We start from the raw sequence: 22,888 nt of genomic DNA on the forward strand, positions 1-22,888 counted from the left end.
CCTGAGACTGCCAGGAGTTTGGTCATTATAGAGAGATAGACATAGATTATAGATTCATATAAAATGCATGTAAATTACATACCTATTATTCTTTTATATATATATCCATAGCAAAAAAAAAAGTTCTACTTTAAATGTTTATGATCAAACTGGAAGTATGTAAGATTTCTAGAACTACCAACATTTGTAAGAACACAGTCCTCACAGATTCAGAAGAAGTCTCCAGGTTCTAGAGAGAGAAATGTAAGTGCAAATGTAACCAGAGTTTTACTTTGTCACAAAGCGTCAAATCTTCTTTGATCTGAGATGAATGCTATTCATTTTTTTATTCTTTCGGAATGAATAAGTGTTTAATTTAAAACTCTTTGTCTTGGTATCATAAAGTAATTGTTATGACATCAGTCTTTGAGATACGGGTCCTTCAAAAAGCATGGAAGACAACAGGTGGAAACAGGCAGGGTGTATGTAAACTATCCCAGCGTAATTGTAACACATACCCATTGGTCTGAGATGATGACAGTCTACAGATACCCGAAGAAACTTAACTGATTGCCAGAAATGAGGGACAGGGATCTCTTAAACAGCAATCTAAAAGCTAAGTTGCATACAACAAACGAATTATTTCTATCTTTTCTAAATTTACTACTTCCTTCTAGAAAACTTCGCCAAGATCCAAGAGAGAAAAAAACAAACAAACAAAATTTAAAAAACCCAAACAAACAAACAGCAAACCTGTGAAGGATATACAAGATAACTATTGGGTAATACGACTCCATTCCTTTTAGAAATCGAGTTTAGACTTTGAAGGAGTAAAGAGTAGCTCAAAAATCCTTACACTGACCACATGGATTTGTGAGAACTCTGCATTCATTTACCTGCCGAGATGACAAGTATCTTGCAGTGTCTTTAACCTCTTGGTCAGTACCACATCCATGAAGCCCACAAAACTTACCACACATCATGACCATGAGTCCATCAGTTAACATGGGACATATGCATCAAGCAGACTTACAGAAACCTTCAATGTAAACTTCAAAAAATATTATTTTTATCATTCAAGAGCAGTCAACCAACAAAACTTTAACATGTTATTGTAAATTAGGGAATCTCTCTCATGAGAGGCTTATAGCAAACATGACTGTGGCTCTTAAACAGTTAATAGGTATCATTTGCATACAGAGGAAACTGCATTTAGCAGATATAATGCAGACAGTGTACAGAATATGTTTTGCTTCTCAATCCTTTGTTTCATTTTTAAGTTGTGGCTTAAATTGTTCAAGTGTGCCACCAGTGATCCTAGCTGTGAGTGGGAATAAAAGAATCCAGCCCCAGTGGAAGAAAGATGACATATCTTGGCTCTTTTTCAAGACAAGAGTAACTCACATAATCTGTTCCTAGGGTTTCTGCAGGATTTATGATAGTTGTGTCTATTTGACAAGCTATTCAGCCAGATGCAAAAAACCATACAGTTGAGCAAAGAGATGAAGAAACACAAAAGTGTCTACTGGGTTAAGATGAGAGTCTTGAGACGGACTGGAAAAGGAAAGCCACTGTCCTGTTGGATTAAAAAAAAAAAAAAAAAAAAAAAAAAAAAAGAAAAAAAAGGTCTTACTTTGGACTCCCTCCTCCTCTAAATTAGTCTTCTTCCCAGGTAGCCTCCTAACAAGACCTGATGGCTCATGCAGACATTCAGAAGTTTGTAGACCTGGTCCTGAGGGTAATACTTTTCATTACAAGTTACAGTTAAGTGCACTTGGGAATTAAGATACCTCGAAGTGCAGAGCAGATGCTCTGCATCTCTCAGTGAAAACCTTGGATGCAGACCCATACAAACCCCAAGCTTTGACACAGACCTGGCGATCACAGGTTTTCTGGATGTGTGGAGGTCCCCTGCACAGTTTCCATTCACTAGCACTGCTCCCTTGCCTGCGTCCAAGCCCAAGAGATTTAGAATTCGTCACTTGGGTTTAAGAAAGAGCATGTTTTGTGGTAAATAGAAAAAACTTTCAATACAAAAGTTTTAATACAGCATTAATAAATCATCTAGCTAGTTTAACTAGGGATTTTAGGAAACATGCAAAGAGAGAGGCATCAGAGCATCATAAAATGGTATTAGCGGATTTGCCTCAGAGTAGAGAAGGGAGAAGGACGTAGTCTGTGGCTGACTGGTTGGCACAAGCCCTTCTCACGCCCACTGTCTGTCACTGCCAGAAGACACTCTGGCAGACTGACTGGCTTCAGCTGCCATAGCTAGCCAGGGCTGCACTGCTGAGAAAATGGCAAAGCACGCACTTCAAAAATGAGCTACAGATATAAGCGGTGCTTCAAGTAAGAACTGGATACTGCCGACATATATAGGTATTACGTTCAGATGCTACCTATGGGAGGTAATCCCAAACTTTTCTGCAAAACTACTGACAGAGCATTATAACCTTCAAGCAGTTTCTCTCTTCAAAACCTTCAGCAATATTTTACCTAACAATGCAAATTTAAGTTATTTTAAATTGCATGCAGTCTTTCCAAAATACATAAATATCACACTGAACACTGTGCAAAAAAAAAAAATAAAAGTTAAGTACTGGTCTCTTGCTTATGAGAAATTAATCAATTAAGATTAGAAAAACCTTAAACCTTCCAGAGTTAAGTCGTTTCCATGAAAAAAGCACACAGCACGCTGCCAATTCTTCCAGACTATCTCCAGTGAATCACTGCTTCTTAGGCCTCAAACTGATGCTGTCTCTCTTCCACTTGGCTGTGTCATTTCATTCAGAGGCTTTATCTCAACACCAGACTTTATCACCACACTTATTTATTATGTAAGGTGTTGACTCATTTTCTACAGTCAGATTTCACAGTATAGTAACAGCCTAATTGGTCAAATCTATTAACATGCTTTCATTTCTTTGTCATGTCCGAAACAGCATTTTAAATATTGTTCACTTTTCTCAGATAATAACAGAAACATGAAGATTTTACAAATTTTACCCTTTGATATCTTCAAAGTGCTGGTGGAGTTCGAGCAAACATTATTCCTCAAAAGCATGGGAAATTTTATTATTAACATATTATTTTAGTGCATTATTTAACAATACAAGCAGATTAGGAAAGCATCTTATTTCTATTTCTATATAAATGGCAGATGATGGATAAACTGTAGCCAGTGTTAGGAAGAGATGTGTAAAATCAGCCGACTTCTGATTATACTCTATTATGAAGTCTGGCAATTTCCTTGGCAATTATTTCAAGGACAAGACTGAAATAATCTTTAATCTTTTATTATTATAAGCAAACATTACCTTGACACGTTACTATTTTCAAAAGAATTACTAAGAAGTAAATACGGTCAAAGAAGGTGGACAAAGAATGATTTCTTTTTTTTAGAAAAGTAGTAAGGGAAGATTACTGAATTTATACTATAATTTTCATAGTTTGTATGAAAAATAAACCCAACTAGCCATGCTTTGCTGTTTCTACAGGAACCATGGCGCCTGCCTTCAACTCAGTTCCTCCAAAAGCAGCATCCGATAAGCAGACATTTCAGAGCCAACTGATCGATGTCTTAAAGCTGTATTTCTAACACGAAAGACACAGCATCTCAAGCTAATTCATCATAAAAGCAGAAGTCTAGTTTTCACCCTGTGACAACCTTCCTAGATTTCAGAAATATTTTCCGGTTCAATCTGCAAAACAACTGAAAACTCAAAAATATCACAGGAGGCAATAGAAGGAAAGACAGCAAAGGCATATATAGATATATTTCTCCCTTTTTCACTTCATCCATCCTGCCCTCTTTCAGCTCCTCACTCATTTGCAAGAGCCATCTCTCTTTCCTACCCAAGACTTGATTAGAGGTAAAGCATCTGATGGCAAACATTTATCATACAGGAGGCTACAGGTTCATGTGGAGCTTAGACTTAACCCTATGCATCTCAGCAAGATTATTAATGACCTCCTTTGGCAGAGGTGGAAGAATTAAGGTATCCCACAATATCAGATTTTAAGGAAGGGTAGCTTTCCAGTTTTTCATATACCTAGGACTGATTCAGGTCCTACTATTTTTCAGGCCAGTCATATTTGGGAACTAAGATATTATGTGACCGTCAGTGAAAAAAATGTGCACTAATTGTGCTCACATGGAGCTCACATTGATATCACTCTGTAATTCAATGGCCAGAAAAAAGCCTTCCTGTAAATTTGTTTGAAGATTTATAATTCATTTTAGAAGTAGTGGAGCATGAAGCTTTTCAATGAACCCGATATTCCAGCAAAGAAAAGTCTGAGTGAGATCAGACGAGGAAAGCAACGTTCAAATCTACGGAAACATATAATCAGTGTTGAAAGTACTGTCTAAATACAAAGCCCAAGAGAAGACAGCTCTCTGCTGCAACTGCCCATAAAACTACCAAATTCATGACTAATTGGACAGAAATGGCACTTGTATATGTTGTAATATATCTACTTAATGAGGTACAAGGCTCCTGAGTTTGAGCAGGAACATACTGGTGGGATATTGTGAAAGACAAAAGATTCAGTAGATCCCTCTGTCTAATTGCAAAGTACCTGTCTCTGCTCTCTGAGGCTTCCCACGACCCGGGCTCCACACTGAAGAGAAACTGAAGCAGTTTGCTGCACATTGCCAAATCAGTGGAGTTTTCCTTGGAATCGCTTGCATTTTGGAGTGGAAGCTGACATTTGCTATACAGAGGACCAAACTGTTCCCTTGTGTTAGACAGTTGTTCCCAATCAAAACCATACAGCATAAATGCAAGCCCTGAATGCAATATTTAAAATGAGAAAAAGAATTTCAGATTTAATTTTCCTTAAAATGAACTAAATCAGCAGCTATGTTTATGGTGCATTCACATATAGTTATAAACTTGAACTTTGCAAGTGACTTAAGCTACCTTATTTCTCAAAAAAAAAACAACCCATATTTTAAGGCCTTATAAAAAAACATTCCAATAAACTGCTCCATTTAAAAAAAAATAAATCAAAAAAACAACCCCAAAGCAAATCCACTCCAATTAAACAGGCCTGTAAGATGAAGTTGTCAATACACTGCATTTATCTTCATACATTATTTTTCGGCAGTTTTTTTTCATTAGCTATAATTAAATATATGCATTGGAACTGTTGTTCCATTGCAGATACTTCATATGTCCATGCTTACTATAACCAGAAGACATCTATGATGGCATTTAATAGAACCTCGCATCTCACCACAATGTTTAAAATTATTATTTTGAGTAAGACAATGCTGCACACGAGAACTAGAAACCACAGTGAATTTCCTGGGAGAAGCAGGGGACAAAATAAAACACTTGATTCTCATTCAGTTCTATTCCTAATTTTGATCTTAACTGTTTACAAGCGTATAGTTTTTTTCTTGGAGCTCCCGCTATACCCCACCCAAAAGACCACCAAATACAGGCAAGGAGGTTCTTGGCGCAGCTGTAAGGCTTTGAGAGGTTCAGCACATGCAAAGCACACTCTGATTAACACAAAACTGCAAGATGGAGACTGCCAGAGGGCAATGGCCAGTCATGAAGACATTTGGCCAAAGAGAAAGCCTAAGAACACAGTTAGGCGTAAGCCTTTCTGCTCACTCCCTATGCCATGCACTATGATGGAAGAGTCTCCAACTCTATATTCAGTAAGCTTGCAATGATGATGCTTTACCTCCATCAGTTTGCCTAAATGCTTCAAAAACCCTCACATCTCTAACTGCCTGAGCAGCTGAGCCCTTGCCTCCTCCTCCTCCTCTCCTGCAGCACAGACGCAGCTCTGTCACCTGCAGAAATCCCACGTTGCTCAGGGACGCACAAGTCCTGTCGCACCCTTCGAACGCACCACTACAAATCTGATGTTGCCAAACTTGAGTGCAGGCTGTGGTAGTTCCTGAGCAGCTGGAAAGCTCCATTTCTCCTCTCCCTGATGGACCCAGAGGAGAAGCACACAGCCAGGAGGCACACGCGAGATGGCAGCAATGGGAACACCAAAGGAGAAGGTCCAACAGCTGCCACCAGTGGGGACGCTACCTCCCACCTCAGGGCTCGCCTCTCCCCCCATCCTCTCACAGGAGGCCACATATGTCCTCTCTGACAACCCACAACACCCACCTATCATCTTCGCAAGCTCAAAAGCTACACTGGCAATCATCTCAGCAGCCATTAGATATGAGCCCGATCTTCAAAATTTCACAGTTCCCACTGCTGCTTGGAAAAGGATGTGCTGACCTCAGCTGCGTGCAGAGTAAATTCAAACAGGCTATAAGGAGGGCTCCTACCCTTCAGTTTTTAATAAAGTATTTTATTTAGTTGTTCCCCCCTGTAATTTTCTCACACCCTGCTACGAGAAGAGTAAACGGATGTGTAAGAAGAGTTTTATGATGTTTTGCCTGTTTGTTTTGGTTAGAGGGTGTGTGGTTTGTTTTTTTTTTTTAAACACATGGCAGCATTTTGATTTCTATTCTTAGAAACCATTTGAGGCAAAAAAGGGCCCATGAAAGAACTGAAGTCCGCAAATGAACTTCCTTTCCGCAGGGTTTTTCTCAGCCATCTCCCCTCCAGTCACGCATGCCAAAATCCCATGCTTTATAGGGGCATCTGTTCTTTTCTCTCCAGGCCAAAAAAGGAGACTTTTCAAACCCTTACTACAGCTGAGGAAATCTATAGCTCAATGAGCCTAATGTGATTTTCCCATGTCTACGGAGCCTAAAGTGCAGCTTCACAACTGCCATCAGAAGGGAAAGCCCCTTTCTCCTCCCTCTACCCTTCCTCCCCTCCAGCCACACGCTCCCAATCCAGGCCTCTTCTAAAAGCTGTCCTCTTCCCACTCCTCCATCTAGCCGGTTTTGACCACATGACTGAGGAGCTGAGATATCAGCCATGAATGAAACTCGACATCAACAGCTGAACTGACATATTCTCATGAATCCCCACACTGCTCCAAGTGCTTCACCCACTCTTCCGCTGTGAACTGGGTATACTTCATATGACAAGAAATAGATAAAAAATAGTTGATTTCCCATACTAGTACTACTCACAGAGACATTATCTAATTTTGTATCACAACAAACACAGACGCGCTGGATTTGACTAAAAAACGATTAACAGTGCTGGACAGAAACAGCACGTCACCCTGAAACTACATTGCCTGCCTGTGATTCAAGGTCACACACTAGCAAAGTTTGGTGGCTCCCGCTAACGCCAGCACACAGACATCATACTCCATATACCAACCTTCTGTAAGGTGCCTTTATCCAAGTGCAATACATTTCCTTCCAAAACTTATAATTCACGGTGAAAAACATTGGATGCCACAATTCCATCAAATTAAAAACCCATGAAGTAACGGTTTTAATGTGTTTTAAATAAGCAGATGTTGTAGTACGTACCGCTTGTGTAAGGCTTCAATGCAACCACAATAGCAAGCACAGGCCACAAGCATCACTGCTGTGGCTTTCAGTGAAATCAGCAGAATTAGACCAGAAAAAACTGAACCTAACAAAATATGCCCAGACATTAGCATCAGAAATAAAAGATGAGAAAGGTCAGTAGTATACGTTTTCATTTATCACAATCAGTGTTTGCACAATATGGCTAAAAATTTCTGACATACCTCATTTTGTTATGTGTAAGAGCTAAAGGCAAGTCTGCAAAGCTCCTTTTTTCTCTACAAGCCAAACATGTCTCATAATTGAAGGCACACAAAGAATTTAAGAATATATTCATTTGCAAATGAGCTTTTTTAATTCTTATTATTATTTATTTAGACTTCCTGGCTAGCCACAATCTTGTTCACACATAGTCTTCAAAAAGCAGGAACAGTCCTAGCAGAGAAAGCCTAAGCAGGTTTTCAGCATAAGATTGTTAGTACTGGGCATTAAGACCAAAGCTAATATCTGTGCCCGCTCTACCCCAGCTCTTCGCGGCTCAGCCTGGAAATGCATCGCCTCACTGGCAGGCTGCGTGTATGAGCTGCATACATAAGCTCTTCCCCTCGTGAAAAGGAAAAAAAAAAAAAAATCAAAAAAAAAAAATCAAAGCTAAGCTCTATCTCTGAAAAAACGAAAAGGCAATTAAAAGAAGAGAGGAATACGTTTCTGACATGGCCCAGTTCTCTGGTGAACTCAAGATTAAGAGGCATGTTTATGAGCAAAACTGAGTCAATATTTTCAAATCGTTTCTCAGTGCAAATCTTAGTTTTACCATTCATAAAATTCAATAGGTAATTACACAGCTAGGCAAATGTCCTCAGAGGAAAGTAGAAGAATAATGAATTCCCTACATAATTATTTATAGCTGTGTTTTTGAGTGAACACAGTGTAACAGGCATCAGGCCAATATTTAAAGGCAAAAAAACAGATTTGTAAAACCTTAAATATTTCAGTAAGCAAGTCCATAGTCTACAGTCTATTTCACAATCTAATCTGCCTTTGCAATACGTAAAAATCCCAACAACTCAGACTGCCTCTGTGATTAATCATTAGGATTTAAAATAAAACCTCCACAAAGACAGGTCCAGAAGTGCAACCACAAAATATGTAATGCTATCAGAACATGCAATTTGCTTAAAATAATGTTGCTGGGAAGTGCCGTAGTGTTGTCTGCAAAATATTTTGTCTGATCTGTATTTTGAAAAAACCCTCGGGAACAAAATCGTTACCACGCATCAGTCAAAACGGCAGCAAGCAGAGATCAGATCCAATTGAGTCTTTCATAGCTAACCCTAAGAACAAGCTGCTTATCACTCCAAAGCTCAAAAAAAGATGATGAAAACTATGTAACACGATGTTCTTTAGCTCCCTAAAGACAACTGATTAGAGTCAGTTAGGAGCTGGTTGGTGTGCAGTGATGCTTCTGCTTTCCAAATACACCGCTTAATTGCCAATAAGACTTCACAACGCAACAGAGGGGAAAAAAAATTCTTCCCTCTCCTGCTACTGAAAAGTCAAGCAGTAGCTGCTGGCAAGTGAAAGCAAGGCCAAGTTGTTATTTTTTTTTAAGCTCCAATATCATCAATATTATTCTGGAGACAAAACTAAACAAACCAATGTTTGTAGCAAACAAATAGAACGTGATCCAAAACATTCTCCTAAAATCTCATCAGTTCTACAGTGTCACAAGTAAAAAATAGAAACAAAAACCTATATCAACAGAGAAAAATCACAGGACTGGGGAGGTTCAACTGGATGGAAAAGAACGATTTTTTTAAATTTGTATTTTTTATATTTAGAAACGTTCTTGCTTCAGTTTAATGCTTCTTTTATATACATTCGAAACAATAGTGGATAGATTGCTCTGCACTATTTCAGCACTCCGAAAAACAGATTTAAATGGAAAAGATCATTGCGCACAGGGCTGTGCACTTCATCCTCCTTACACGACAGCAGGAATTTTCAAGCAATTTGAATAAAATGTTACTTTGTTCTCTACCATTCAAACAAAACTAAGTTGGCATTATTTTTACTACTGTAGCATTTGGTATGCATTGCAGGAAACTTGCCAGGTACATATTGGAGCCAGAGGTGCAGATGTCCTTAAGGAAAGAGTAAAATGCAGACACAATAAAGCTTTGTTAACATAAGGAATAGATACTAACCCCCTCCCTCCTGCAGCGGCTTTAACTTAAATGGCTTTAACTTAAATGGCCGGCGGCTCTGTGGGTTCAAGTGACTGAATCCTATATGCAAAAAGTTAACTTGCTCTTGCACAATACCTCCACTGCCTTCCACACGCATAACATTTCTTCAGGACTAGACATATTTGTCTTCTCTTATCCAGCACCACTGTATTTCTCTGTTAGGAAACGTCCATTTTCCACCGATGCTCATGAGAAGAACCTGCACGCCTCTCCCAGCTCTCCCAGCCTAAGGACAGGCCAGCTAAATGTGACGCAAAAGCACCTTCCAAACATTCTTTCTTCTTTATGAGGAACAGAGGCAGACCTTAGCAATAAACGCTCAGGACAAGCCCAGGATTCCTTCTTGAGAGCGGAAGGGAGTACTTGTAGAGATGCACATAAAATTTGCAGGACAAATTACGATGTAAATGTGAAAGACAGGAAACGAGGGGGGGGGGGGAAATGAACTCAGAGGGTAAAAAAAGGCAGCTATAGGCATTGTAAGCAACACAGAAACAAACAGGTTGTGTGTATACCATGTCTAGATCAAAACCACTGCCAAAAAAACCCACAAACCCCTTTCCAAGCAAAAATTGACTTCCTGGTTTTAAGATAGCACTAAAATAAAATACCATAAAATTAAATGGGCGCGTCCTTGATTCTACTGGGTTTGGATTCATTTGTTCGCTCTGCGTTTCTGCAGCTCTCGCCCATCTCAGGAGAAACACCAAATTCTTGGAGTCACTTTTTCTCCTGCAAATGAATGGTTCTGGCAAAATATTTCTGTTCGTTTATACCATGTAAAATAACCTCCAAGAAAGATGGAGACAAGCAGCACCGAGGTAGTTTCTGCGAAGGGGGCAGCAGCACAGCCAGCAGAAAGCAACTGCACTCATTCTGTTTAATACCCGGGGCACTGGGTGCCCTGGTCACACTGGTGGCAATTCTTCCCCAGTGCAGGAGAAAACCAAGCTGTCCCAGGAGGAGAATCAGAGCAGGAAAGCCTGTTGAAGATGCCATCCAAGCTCTGAAATAAACCTCTCAACAGCAACTGTGAGGAGACGCTTCTCTCATACATCTGCTACAATACAAACAGCTCTGCCTGTACATTACTTACTAGGAATGTTTTGTGATGATTTTATTTTTTCAAATTTATTTTGGACAATGTCACATAACATATTTATCCATTAACATCCCTTTATTATCTTCAGTGGCAATGCCATTTCAAAAATCAGTTTTGCTTCAGCAATCTACTCAATCTCGGGGTTTTTGCAGAAGCCTTTTTTACCTTTCAGTCATTTGTATTATAATCACTTGCGTAATTACTAAATTTGGATTAATTCAGGGAAACATATAAATATCTTCTCTAAAAATCTACACTTGAGGCAGTCACGCTCTATGGTCCCTTTACAGCCCTGGGAAAGATAAAGACACTTTTAGACTGTGGCTCACCAACCCTGTTTTATGTCTGTTTTGAAGATTTGATAAATCACGCCCCACAGTCTGTAGAGCAAACCGGCTCTCCACTGACTGCAGGAGTCCACCTCAACATCTACGTGTAGATTGATGATCCACCTCCTTGTGTTACATCCTCTTTGCCCTGCTCCCCCTCCTGCCAGCAAGAAGAGATACTTGAGACCAACTTCAGACTTCATTTAGGTAAACAAGAAAGGCAAAGAACCGTGTGCAGTCAGTGTAAAATAAACACTCACACTCTGCTAAAAATGTTCCAGACTTAATTCAACATCCACGAGGAGCTAAGGAAAACAGCAACACAGATTTCCTTACAAAGATTGCTCAGAACTGGGAGATCCCGTTGCTGCTCCCAAACACTACTTGGACTGCTTTTTTTTCCACAAAACGTCACAAATAAGGAATGTTTTGATCCAGGGTTTCCACCTTCATATTGTTTACTGCCACTGGAAAAACTCCCACGATCAATGAATATTTCGTGCCTGTGTTCACTGAAATGTAATAGGGACCTGACTTTATCAAATCCACAGCCTATCACAAAAACCTGCAAACATGATCACGGCAGGACAAAGTAGAACTTTGCAAACAGAAGATGTGTACCGATACAACCAATGCAACAACAGTGGTGCCATTAAATGTTCTGAGATGGAAGAACATGCAAGACAAGCAGGTAGAGCAGGAGTTCTGGTGCCTGCTTACGGCAAAGCCAAAAACTCTGCAATGAAACCTCCCAAATTGCAAAACCCCTCCAAAAAAGATGGCAAAGTCTGCATTTGCAAAACCACAGCTTAAATCAGCAAGCCATGAAGAACTGTATTTCAGGCTCTGCACAGGTGCAGATATTGTGATGCTCTGGGCACCCTTCATGCTCTCCAGGTTGTTGTCCACCAGAAGCACATCAAAACACACACTCCTTCCACAAAAGCACAGCTTCAGTAGCACCGTTCTGCAGCCAAAGACCACACCGGGCTCTGGATACCATTCCCTCAATTTTTTGTTACCTCTGTTGGCGAGATTGAGCTGTTCTCCAAGCACCCACACAAGTCTTGGATCCACTTGGGTCTCCCCCTTTGAGAGAGACACGTAGGCACAGGTCATGGGAGCCTGCAGCACCGCTCCATCCTCTACCGGCTTTTCAGCATCAGCTCAACGGGGACAAATGCTGCCAGGGATTTCCCCTCCAACCCGTGCTTTAAAATAACACTGGGATGTAGGTGGAAAGCATCTAAGTTAACACTGCCTCGCAGAGCACTATTTTAGGCAGGAAAACCCCAACAATTGGTAGGGTTTTGATGCTTTCTCCCAAATGTTGCCACTTTAGGCGCTTTCATCAGACTCCACCTCCTCCTCCAGATTTAATCACCTGACAGCATTAGAGGAAGAAAAATAATGCAAACTACTACACATGGAAATGAATAAGAAATGAAAAGGTATTTTTCTGCCAAGATCAAAACAATAGCAACCAAATATTTTTCATTGTGCCAGCAGAGAGAGGCTTCTGCTGTTTCTCAGTCTACAGTATCACTCTGATTTGACAATCTACCCCTCAAAAAAATTACTTGAACATTAACATCAGCAAGTCATCCAGCCTTTTAAAAGGTGAAAACCACATACCTGACGTACAAAACTGTTAGAGGTAGTGTCAGAAGATGTACTCCCATCTGATCCTTTAAATCGGTTTTTTCTTCTTGCCCCTTTACCGTAAGACTGTAAAAAAAAAAAAAAAAAAAAAAATCAGAGGAACAGCGTTAGTTTGTGTTGCACAACAAGCTTTCAGTGCAAGCATCACCAATGTCTCCTAGGCTAGCAGGGATTCAGATGATCAGCTTTGTGCCAATTAATAAGCACATATTCAGTAAGTAACTGATGGGACTACGTGCACAAGTCCTCACCAACACAACGAGGCCTGGCCAATTAAGCCCTGAATGTTTTGGGTTTTGTTTTTGTTTTTTTTTTTCCACATTCAGGTTTGGAGAAGCATTTATAGACTTGTGTAGTTGTAGTATTATTCATGCAAGTCACAATGATTAAAAAGTACAGTTTGTTTTGCAGCTAGTTTAAATAAACAAGCTAGGAAAGGAGATACTGGAGCAGTTTCCCGTACATCACAGCTATGAGCTAAGGCAGCTGAGGGAACACTGAACAGCAAGAAGTAACCAACAACTTGTCGGTTCAGATACCATCTTACAACTGAGGAAGAATTTATAACAATATTTAAAAAAAAATAATAATGTTGAAGTAGGGAAAAGGAATATAACAATAAAAAGAGCACTAAATATGTAACTGGAAAAGGGATAATATACAACTAAAAGGCAAGGCATCATTTTTATCTATTAGGAAATCAAAAAGACATCAGGTGAAAGCAAGTGTTGGCTGACGAAACAATTATTAAATTACGGTTTAGAAACACAGCAAATGGCCCAACCCCCCGAAAAATGCTATTTGTTCTATGTGATAAATACAGACCATCAATAAATCTCATAAAACAAGTATCAAAAAACATGAGAGCTTAAAACTATGCTATTTGCAACCACTTAATTTTGTGGTGACTGTACATCGTGCCATGGCACCACCTCAGACCCTTCACAAAGCGTTCCTCCCAGGTACAGCAGAATCTGGCAGATTTCTTCTGCACAACCACATTAAGAGACAGCCCTTCCTATCTAGTCACATTGCTTAAATTCATCTAAACTTACATCAAAATCATGTCTTGACTACTTCAAACATTATTTTCCTTGACATTGATAAACGCAATTATTTTTTTCCTCACTCATCCTGCTGCTGTAAAGGTCATTTTACTAATCCATCTCTCTGGATCACGTCTCCTGTCTTTAAATACCTCCCACAGTTCCCTGAAATAAACAGGGTCTTTGTCTTCACTTTCAAGGTCTGCCTTGGCCTATTCCCAGTCTAAGCTCTCATTTTGTATTCGGCACTCAACTTTCGAGTTCCACAATAACTCACGGGTGGGGGGAAAAAAAAAAAAAAAAGACACAAAAAACCAAACATAAGCCTCCATCACCTACATGCTAAGTTTTCAGAGAGAAATTTCATATCCTCCCCCATACTATACTCACAGTCCTTCTCCCAAGAATAAAAATTCCTTTACAGAAATCTCATTGTTCCCCTTAAAATATACAAAACGAACAAACAAAAAACCCTCTTGATACGAAGGTCCTAGTGTGCTGGTATCTCAAAACATTACACTAATAAATTAAATGATTTATCCACTATTATTTCCTAGAATTCCAAGTCCATGCATCCGCATCCTGCTGTTGTTTTTGGCCCCAAGCCGCTGTCGGTCCTGGGTTTAGACGCGATGAGGAAATTATGATCGGCTTACTGGAGAACGTGGCTGTGCACGTGTTACAGCACAGCACTCCTGACAGCCCGGCCCTGGCACAAAACCGGGTATAAAACTCTGCTGGGGTGCATAAAGCGGGCCCTTCTCTGGGCTTGGGCAAACTCCAGAGCCTCGCGCTGGGCTCTGGGGCTCCGTCCCATCGTCTCTCGTGGTAGGGAAGGGCAGGCTCCAGCGCTGGCTCGGAGGCACGCTTAAAATCTCATACCGGCAGATTTTTCAAATCATGAGTTCAAAATCTGAGCCGCAGCTCTTAGCAGTAACACATATGGTAAATACGATCGAATATTTTGCAATCTAAGAGTAACTGAGGACAACGACGTATAACCGCTGCTAACTTCAGATCGTTTGTCAAATTGACAAATCCAGGTAACTTGCCCCCACGAGATGCAGGAGAACAGTCTCAGGGTATGTCTGGACCATTAGCGTTGACTCTGGGGAAGCTGAGAGCACTGGTTAAAATCTAATATTATACCAATCTTTTCAAAAGAATGACTCGAGTAACAATAGATCTCTCAGCCTGACACTGATTCTCAGCAAAAATAATTTAATATCTGTTATGTCACTCAACTAACATTGAGTCACAAGAAAAGCAATGATTTTTCCCCCAAAATATAGATTTATGGGAAAGAGATTTTGCCAAATTCATGTGATTTTTCCAAAATTGTAAAAAGGCCGTGTAATAAGTTTCTGAAAAGCAAGTGAACCAATACTACACACATTGGTTGGGGCAGAACTGCATAAAAATCAGCATGCTACACACTCTGGGGATGAAAATACGACATTCTGATGAGTCTAGAACCGTAACCAAGTATGTCACAAAATGTAAAATGAAAACTGAATGAGGAAGGACTTTATATGGCTGCTTTTCTAAAAGGAATATTTGATAATAGAAGAACTTTTTGATAATAGAAAGGTGTGATAGAGCTATAAGAATAAAAAGTAGATTGGAACCACCGTTACCAGCAAATTATTCAAAACATTTTCCAGGTGCTGTTAGAATAGACAGTTCTATAAGAACCATCTTTTTCCACCCAATACAATATAATATAATATTCCACCTAATAGAATACAATATTAAGGTATATGAAATGCATAAGAAGTAGTCTTCAAATAACATCTTTAAATCAAGTTTACCTCTTAAAAATAGTTCTCACTGAGGTAACTGACTGTAGCTACCCGCCAACATCCTGACGCTCTTTTCTCCAATTTTTGTGGAAGAATATGGAAATATACTTATAAAAATAAAGAATTTATAACATTCACATAGCAGCTCAAGAATATAAAGCATCTACATAAAGACTACACTATCTAGGCAATTTCATAAATAATGTACTGAATAGTATTTTGTAATCCCCCCAAGGAGATACTAGAAAAAATGTACACATACTCTTCACAGTTATATTTTTGCATTTGTACCCAGTTTCTACAATATTTATTTTATTTACAGAATCACAGCATTCAGTTTTATAACACAAAAAAATACTACAAAGGCAGAAGAGGGACTGTGTCTAGAGTGATGAGGATAAAACAAACGAGCAGAATAAAAACACATTACAAGCACAGATAAAACGCACGCGTCTCTACCTGCATAGCAACACCTAAAAGCATTTATTTTGGGTAACACCAAATGGCAAATCCAGCTCAAACTGAAACTTGATTTTTCAGGGTTTTGGGTTGGCTTTTTTTTTGGTGCATAGCAGCATGCACATTTTTGTTCTAGTATTATATACAAGTGAAAACTATTCAGGAGCACAAGCTAAATACTAACTTTGAACACAAAAAAAACCAGTTAACGTGATGGCAGGCCATGGCTACACAGCGTAGGGGAGGTCAGTTTTACAGCTGCTTCTGTGCATAGACCAACTCTGAATCAGAGGAAAGGGGGACAATTTCGGCATGTGGGAAAAGTGGGATTTGATGACTCTTCTCATTATTTTAAAGGATGCTAATCTGGGATTACATTTGTCTCCCAGGCCTTTCAAGTTTATTCCCACAGTCAGAAATGTCTGAAACTTTCTTCTAAAAATGAGATAAGTCTTCCATAAACAAAACAGATTCTTACATATTTTTAAAAATGGTTAAGTATCTCTATCATGTGGAGAATCATGAATACTCATCCTGTCACATTCATAATGTTTTGCTTCTTTGAGTGTTTGGGTTTTTTTTCCATAAGAGCTTCATGCAAGAACAAGACCTTTGTACCAAAAAAAGAATAAAAAATAAGTCTACCAGTTACTTTCCGTTCTGGAAAACAAAAAAGAAATTTTTTTTCACAATGAACTCAATATGTTACTGTGATTTTCATATTAAAATTAGCTGCCTTATCTGTGTTCTGTGCAGCAGTTGGCTGCAATTAGGTAGCTAAAAATAAAGGGCTGAATCACAATGTGCGGACACTGGCCAGTAAAAGCAGCTACACGGGGCAGTCTTTCTCAATCTATACGGTAGCTCGACCTAACAGAACCACCATAGGGGGCCACAAGTCTCTGCACCCCAGCATACAGTGCCCAATGGTAACAACCTTGAAACCCAGCATAACTGGCTGCCTATGCTGTACCATCACTTGCCCCAGTTAATTTTAATAGAACCGACTCCGGCACCGCAAACAAGCCTGTTTATATAAAAAAGTTTGCTGACAAGAACATTCTCACTGGATTTCAGCAGAACATCTAACACAAAGTTATGTATACATGTGTTTACAAGATCAAAACTGTTGCTTGGTTTATTAGTCAGATGTGTGAAGTTCTTTTAAAATTGGCTGAGTTGCCAGAGACGAGAAACACAACACACGCACTTATGGTCTACAGCTTCTTAAAATACCTGGCAGACAATGTGAAACCTTAAAAAAAACCCCAAGAAAGCCCTACCAAAGTAATCTCGTAAAAAAATATTTCATCAACAAAGTCTTAATAAAGCAAAGAAAGACTCTGCCTTCCAACTCTGACATGAAAGTACATTGTGCAACCTTTATTCAGCCCATCAAATAAAATATGGGAATCATATGAAGAGTTAGAGGCATGCATAGCAGTTTCCTGATAATTAACAGTTTCATATACAATTACGCATTATTGCAAACACATGAGATCAATGTTGCTCAGTAAAACCCTTTAATTTTAATGAGGTTCTGCCTCAACACATGAAAAGCATGCCCCCGTAAGATTTAATCCTCTAACACACACAACAAGCAGAAGACAGGGTTTATCCCTGTAGGCATAATACTATCATCTGGAAGAGGGAATATAAAACATTTAAAATTATCAACTAACTGCAACCAGGGAACTGATCTTCAGTAAAAGACTTAAAATGCCCTTCACCAGTAACCACTCCAATGGTAGTTTACATCAAAGCACAGAAAAGCAGCATACACAGGGTTAAATCTGAATCTTTACTAATTATAATGGTTAAAATAGCACCAGTCATTGAGACTAATAACTGTGGTTAGTGGCGAGCATAAACCCTTAAAAACTATCCTACTGCTCTATTCAAAGAATAAAGGAAAGGTGTAGAAGATTTAGGCAGCAGAGCCACTGATGCAGAGTCAGGTCTCGAAACAGAAAGTAAAAATTCAGAGCTGTAATGAGGCTTCACCATTCAGATGAAAAAATGACAAGGATCAAAAGAATACCTAAAGGTAAAGGAAATGAGCGACCCTCCGAAGGATTACAGAATTGCTAGAAAAGTCAGAAATGAAGAAGAGTGCACTAAGCATTTTTCCTTCCCATGCAAAAGCTTTAAAAGCTTTTTAAAAACGCCAATGTCCCAGGCAACGAATAGCATGCCAGGACAGTGCAGAACATGCACATCCAGCTCCGTCCACCTCTTGGAAAAACAAGTAACTGCCACTTGAATCAACTCCTCACAACAAGGCCGCAGAATGTTCCTGTAGGTCAGACCACCCGAGCCCTCCCTGGTCAATGGCCAGGCTTGACACCACTCAGAAACGATCAGCTCCTGCTACCGGGTGGTGTAGCCTTCAGCATGGGCTGCGTAACTGTAAACCCCCACACCTACCTACACTCAATCACAGAATGGTAGGGTTGGAAGGGACCTCTGGAGACCTTCTAGTCCAATCCCCCTGCCAGAGCAGGCTCATCTAGAGCAGGTTGCACAGGAACATAAATTGAGCATCTTTGAATATAAAGGGTCAACTACAGAGAGTCCCCATACTAGAGAAGAAGCCCAAGGTTATGGGATTCTCCAAACAAACATCATTTGCTATCAGGACACAATTCAGAAAAGACAAGACTTCCCTTTAGGAATCCTGTCAAAGTGAGGATCTCCATATACAGTCATCGAGTTCACACAGGCTACAACGATGAGTCTGCTAAGTCCATTCCGCAGTCCTTTTATAAAATATTCCACCTACACCAAAAAAAAAAATCCATCTAAACAAACTAAAAAAAAACACAGTAATTTATCTATCCAAACTTGCACACGTAATCCAAATTATCCAAAACTGTATTTGGCACATGCTCCATTTTCCTCCATAAAAAAAAGAAAACCCATTTCTGCTGAGAAATGTGCAACAGGGTTAAATCTTCGACGCTCTTTTCTGCTGGCCTGCGATAAAGCCTTGCCAGTACTGCAGCTAGAAATAGCCTAATTCTCACCAGTTCCTACACTTCTAAGCCACATCCCAGTGCTCTCGCCCTGGCCTCAGACCAGGTCACCTGGCAGTTTCCACCCGCCAGACAAGTAGGGGACTTGGCCTGCTCTCCTCCTCCCCAGTGCCTTGGGAACCCACCTCGGTGCAAATCTGCTGCACATCTCCCCGTAACACCAGCGATGAAGATGTCTGCCCACAACTCAGCACAACAGGAGCACGCAACAGCAGTAGGTGTTGAAGCTCCTGCCCAAACCCCACTGTGCCTCCTGCAGCCCTTTAAGATTGGCAGCTACAGTTGCAGGCCACGTGCCTGCTCCTCCCCACCTGCTCTCCATGGATTTCTCTATTCCTCGTACAGAAGCAAACAGAAAAAGAAATCTGACTCTATGCCAGAAAGATATTTACAGGGGGCTACACCCAACCATGGGGAAGCTTCCCTCTGCTAAGGGTCTGCTGCCCTGCCAACAGACACTGAGGGCAGGAAGGCTGATTTTGGTTGGTTTGTGTGATTTTGAATCTCTTCTATCCCAGCACAGAAAAGAACTGAGTAAAAGAAGCAGAAGAAAAGCAACTGAGACTCCAGATAAGTCATCCTTGGAAGAGTACAGGAACTTTTCATCTGTAACAATTAGTAATTATAAACCTAGAGACAAAACAAGACAAAACCAGAGATTATCTCTAGAAGACGGTTACCAGATACTCAAATAAGTTAGGACTGAAACTGCTGAATTGTTTCAGAGGGCTTTTACACTGTAGGAAAATATAAAATATGATCATTACAGACCATATATGCTGATGATGTGTAATACCCAAGTGGAAAATAAACGTCTCTGGATGAGATCAGCATGCAAGGTCACCTATTACTGATAGAGTTCAGGACAATGAAAAATCAACCCGAAGACAAAGAGCAGCGAAGAACCAAAAAAGTAACAGCTGAAACTGGGAGGGCTTTCTCTAGTGAAGGACTATTAAAATTTATTTTTGTCAGTAACGAGTACAACACTGAAAGGAGGTTACCACACCAGGAGTGAAAATACTACCTCTTGCTGAGGACCATGAGAAAGTCCAATGAATGGAGTTTGATTTCATCTCTTCTTCATTTGTATATACTCCATTGAGCTGCTGACACATTGGATCTGGCTCCTAGGGATGCTGCCAGCAGAGTAAAACCTTCCATGCCTCTATAGTGAATAGTGATTGCTATTATTTAAGTAAGCAAAGGGATATAAATTTTGTTTGTTTATTGCTTATGAAGTATTCTTGCAGTACTGGGAAATACGCTGTTGCAAAATGTTTATCTGAACAACAGGTAAACACGGTATGAATTGTGTAAATCAGCTCAGCTGAAAGACAGCAGCAGAGGGCAGTGTGATTAATCTGCTGAGAATAAATCTCTGGCTATTCTTGCCATTCCTCGTTACCACAAGACAGGCAGTGAGGGGACGGTGCTATGCAACTGGACAGATAGATGGAGATCCAGGAAGGACAACAGTCCTTGGCTAGGGCCAAATAACTAAGCTGATATTCCAGAGTCACCACATGCACGTTACTCTAAAATTCACGTTAACATCAATCGCAGTCAATGCGGAAGGAAAACTGAACGAAAACTGTCCCTAACCCCATGCCTGCAGTTTACCTTCAGCAATGCAACAGAACCAGCTGGAGCCAAGCGCTCCCAAGGTGATGAAGCCTTTAGACTCGGAAGGGGGGAAGCACGTAGCAGCACCAGGGCACGGAGGAAATCTAAATGCAAGTGAAGCAGCTGAAGAAAACAATCAAGAAGAGAACTGTTTCCATTTAAAACGTGGCAGGTTGTTAGGACCTGCATTGACAGATGATGCATAAGGCGGCAAGAACAGGAGGGAAATAATAATGGGGAATAGGGAAGAATTCATCCAGGGTAAGATACCTTCTCCCTCCACAAGGTAGTCTGTAGTTGCTTGATACAGGGTTTCATTATATTTTCTTTGAAACATCTCGGATAATTCACTGATCTGATTTGCTATGGCTGTTCCTGTGACACAACACAGGAAGCTTTATGATGAGAAAATAGCAATAGAAATCGAATCTAATGATTTCTGGAGACTGAGGGACTTTGAAGTAGGATCAGAAAAAAAATTACATGGGAGGGAGGGAAAAGAGAAGAGAGGCCGAGAGTTACCATGAAAGGCATTAAGATGCTATGCTATAATATAAACAAATCAGCATAGCATCTGAGTTAATTAAACTGATTAAATTGAATATTGTACTAATTCAGCTCCCTAGAATTAAGAGGTTCTTGAAATAAAGAATTAAAAAGAGGACTGGAGTTGATTTTTTATTTTTTTTTTTTTAAGAAACAGATACTGATCATCAAACTCTGATGCACTTGAACAGAGTTTGCTTGTTTTACGATTTCAGAAAATCAAATGCTGATCTCATTACAAAAGGGCCACAGCTAAAACTACCACTTTGCACTGACACATACCTGGATGTTGTGAATAACTCCACAGTGTAACTGTTAGCGTGTGCATTCCTGGGGATAAAGCTGGACATCTGAAACTATACCACAACCCCACCTGGACTAGGATCACAGCGAGTACCTAGAACTATGCTTTTACAGTACTGTGTACCTAAAAGACACAGAATTTTAGGTAGTACAGAATAGCACACCAATACCTTGTCCCCATTGCAAAGAACTTCCCAGGGAGAGTACATGATCAACCCCTAAAGGGATTTTATTTTGTTTGCTGATCTCGTTAGGAAAATTCATTATGAAAATAAGAAATGGAGGCTATCTAGGAATATTTCACATATTTAACTACCTTTTAAGAGTAATTACTTCCAGACTGTTAACTACTTTCACTCCTCTGCCAAGTGGTGACAAGTTTGGCCAAAATCGATGGACAGACGCTATCCAAGATATCAACCATGATGTACGGCCAGGTTAAGAGAAATCCTCAGCTTTGCAAAAGTAAAATTCTTGGATAAGAGAGATTTTGAGGCTTGTTATAACTCTATAAAGACTCTTCAATTATATTTTGCTAAATCATAATTCCCATAAGTAGCACTTCAGAGTGAATACTTTTAGGAATGATATCACTCCATAAGCTCGAATGTTGGGTGGTTGGTTTTTTTCCTGACGCATTACTTGGCATGAAACGTTTGTAGGATTGATACTCAAGTACCTTAGTGAAAAAGATAGCGGTGGGCATAACTGAAGTACCTGTAGGCAATCTACTTGATGATTCACATGTTCCCATTAAGCCTCTCCTTCTCACTGTGAGTATGCTCTAAAGCAGCAAGATCTTACAATATTGATTTTTTGGAAATCATGCTAATGGAGCAAAAATTCAAATCAGAATAATTGTCTCTCAATGCAGTGCATGCTAAGGAATTAACTACCATTATTATTCAGACAAAGGGCTCTTTTGCTTCCATAATCTTATTTCCTCTACACCAAAGGTTTATGTACAACTGGAATACGTATATATGGAGAAAATATGATTCTTGTTTTGCCTAATGGCTTTGGTTCTGAAAACTGGAAAATAGTGCCTGAACTAAGAAGCCGCATTTTCTTAAAGAATGGACCTTTTTGGCTGTGAGTGTCCAGAAACCAATTCTATAAAACAGAATATAAGTACTTCACCTGAAACATAAATAATATGAGTGCTAGCAAACTATCCTTCCTCTCTGAACAGAGGTTCTTTATGCCTAGTTAAAAGGAGGGGTGCGAAGCAATTTTATGATCAGTATTTGACATTTGTCCACAGCAGAGAGGGACCATATGATTTGACAGTCGCCGATTCTGTGCTTAGGGCTGAAAAGATATAAAAAAGGAG

The 22,888-nt window shown here is 39.8% G+C and overlaps 1 protein-coding gene across 6 annotated transcripts in view; it reads right to left on the reverse strand.

The window, feature by feature from the left end:
- Window positions 1-22,888, reverse strand: part of CACNB2 (calcium voltage-gated channel auxiliary subunit beta 2) — a 256,830-nt gene that overhangs the window by 232,400 nt on the left and 1,542 nt on the right. For all 6 annotated transcript variants that reach the window (XM_063324693.1, XM_063324694.1, XM_063324691.1 and 3 more), the window contains exon 2: window positions 12,712-12,804. In XM_063324693.1, coding sequence (XP_063180763.1) covers window positions 12,712-12,804 — 93 coding nt within the window. The remainder of the gene's footprint in view (window positions 1-12,711; window positions 12,805-22,888) is intronic.

Source organism: Chroicocephalus ridibundus, chromosome 2 (assembly GCF_963924245.1).
Source record: "Chroicocephalus ridibundus chromosome 2, bChrRid1.1, whole genome shotgun sequence".
Taxonomy (NCBI): domain Eukaryota; kingdom Metazoa; phylum Chordata; class Aves; order Charadriiformes; family Laridae; genus Chroicocephalus; species Chroicocephalus ridibundus.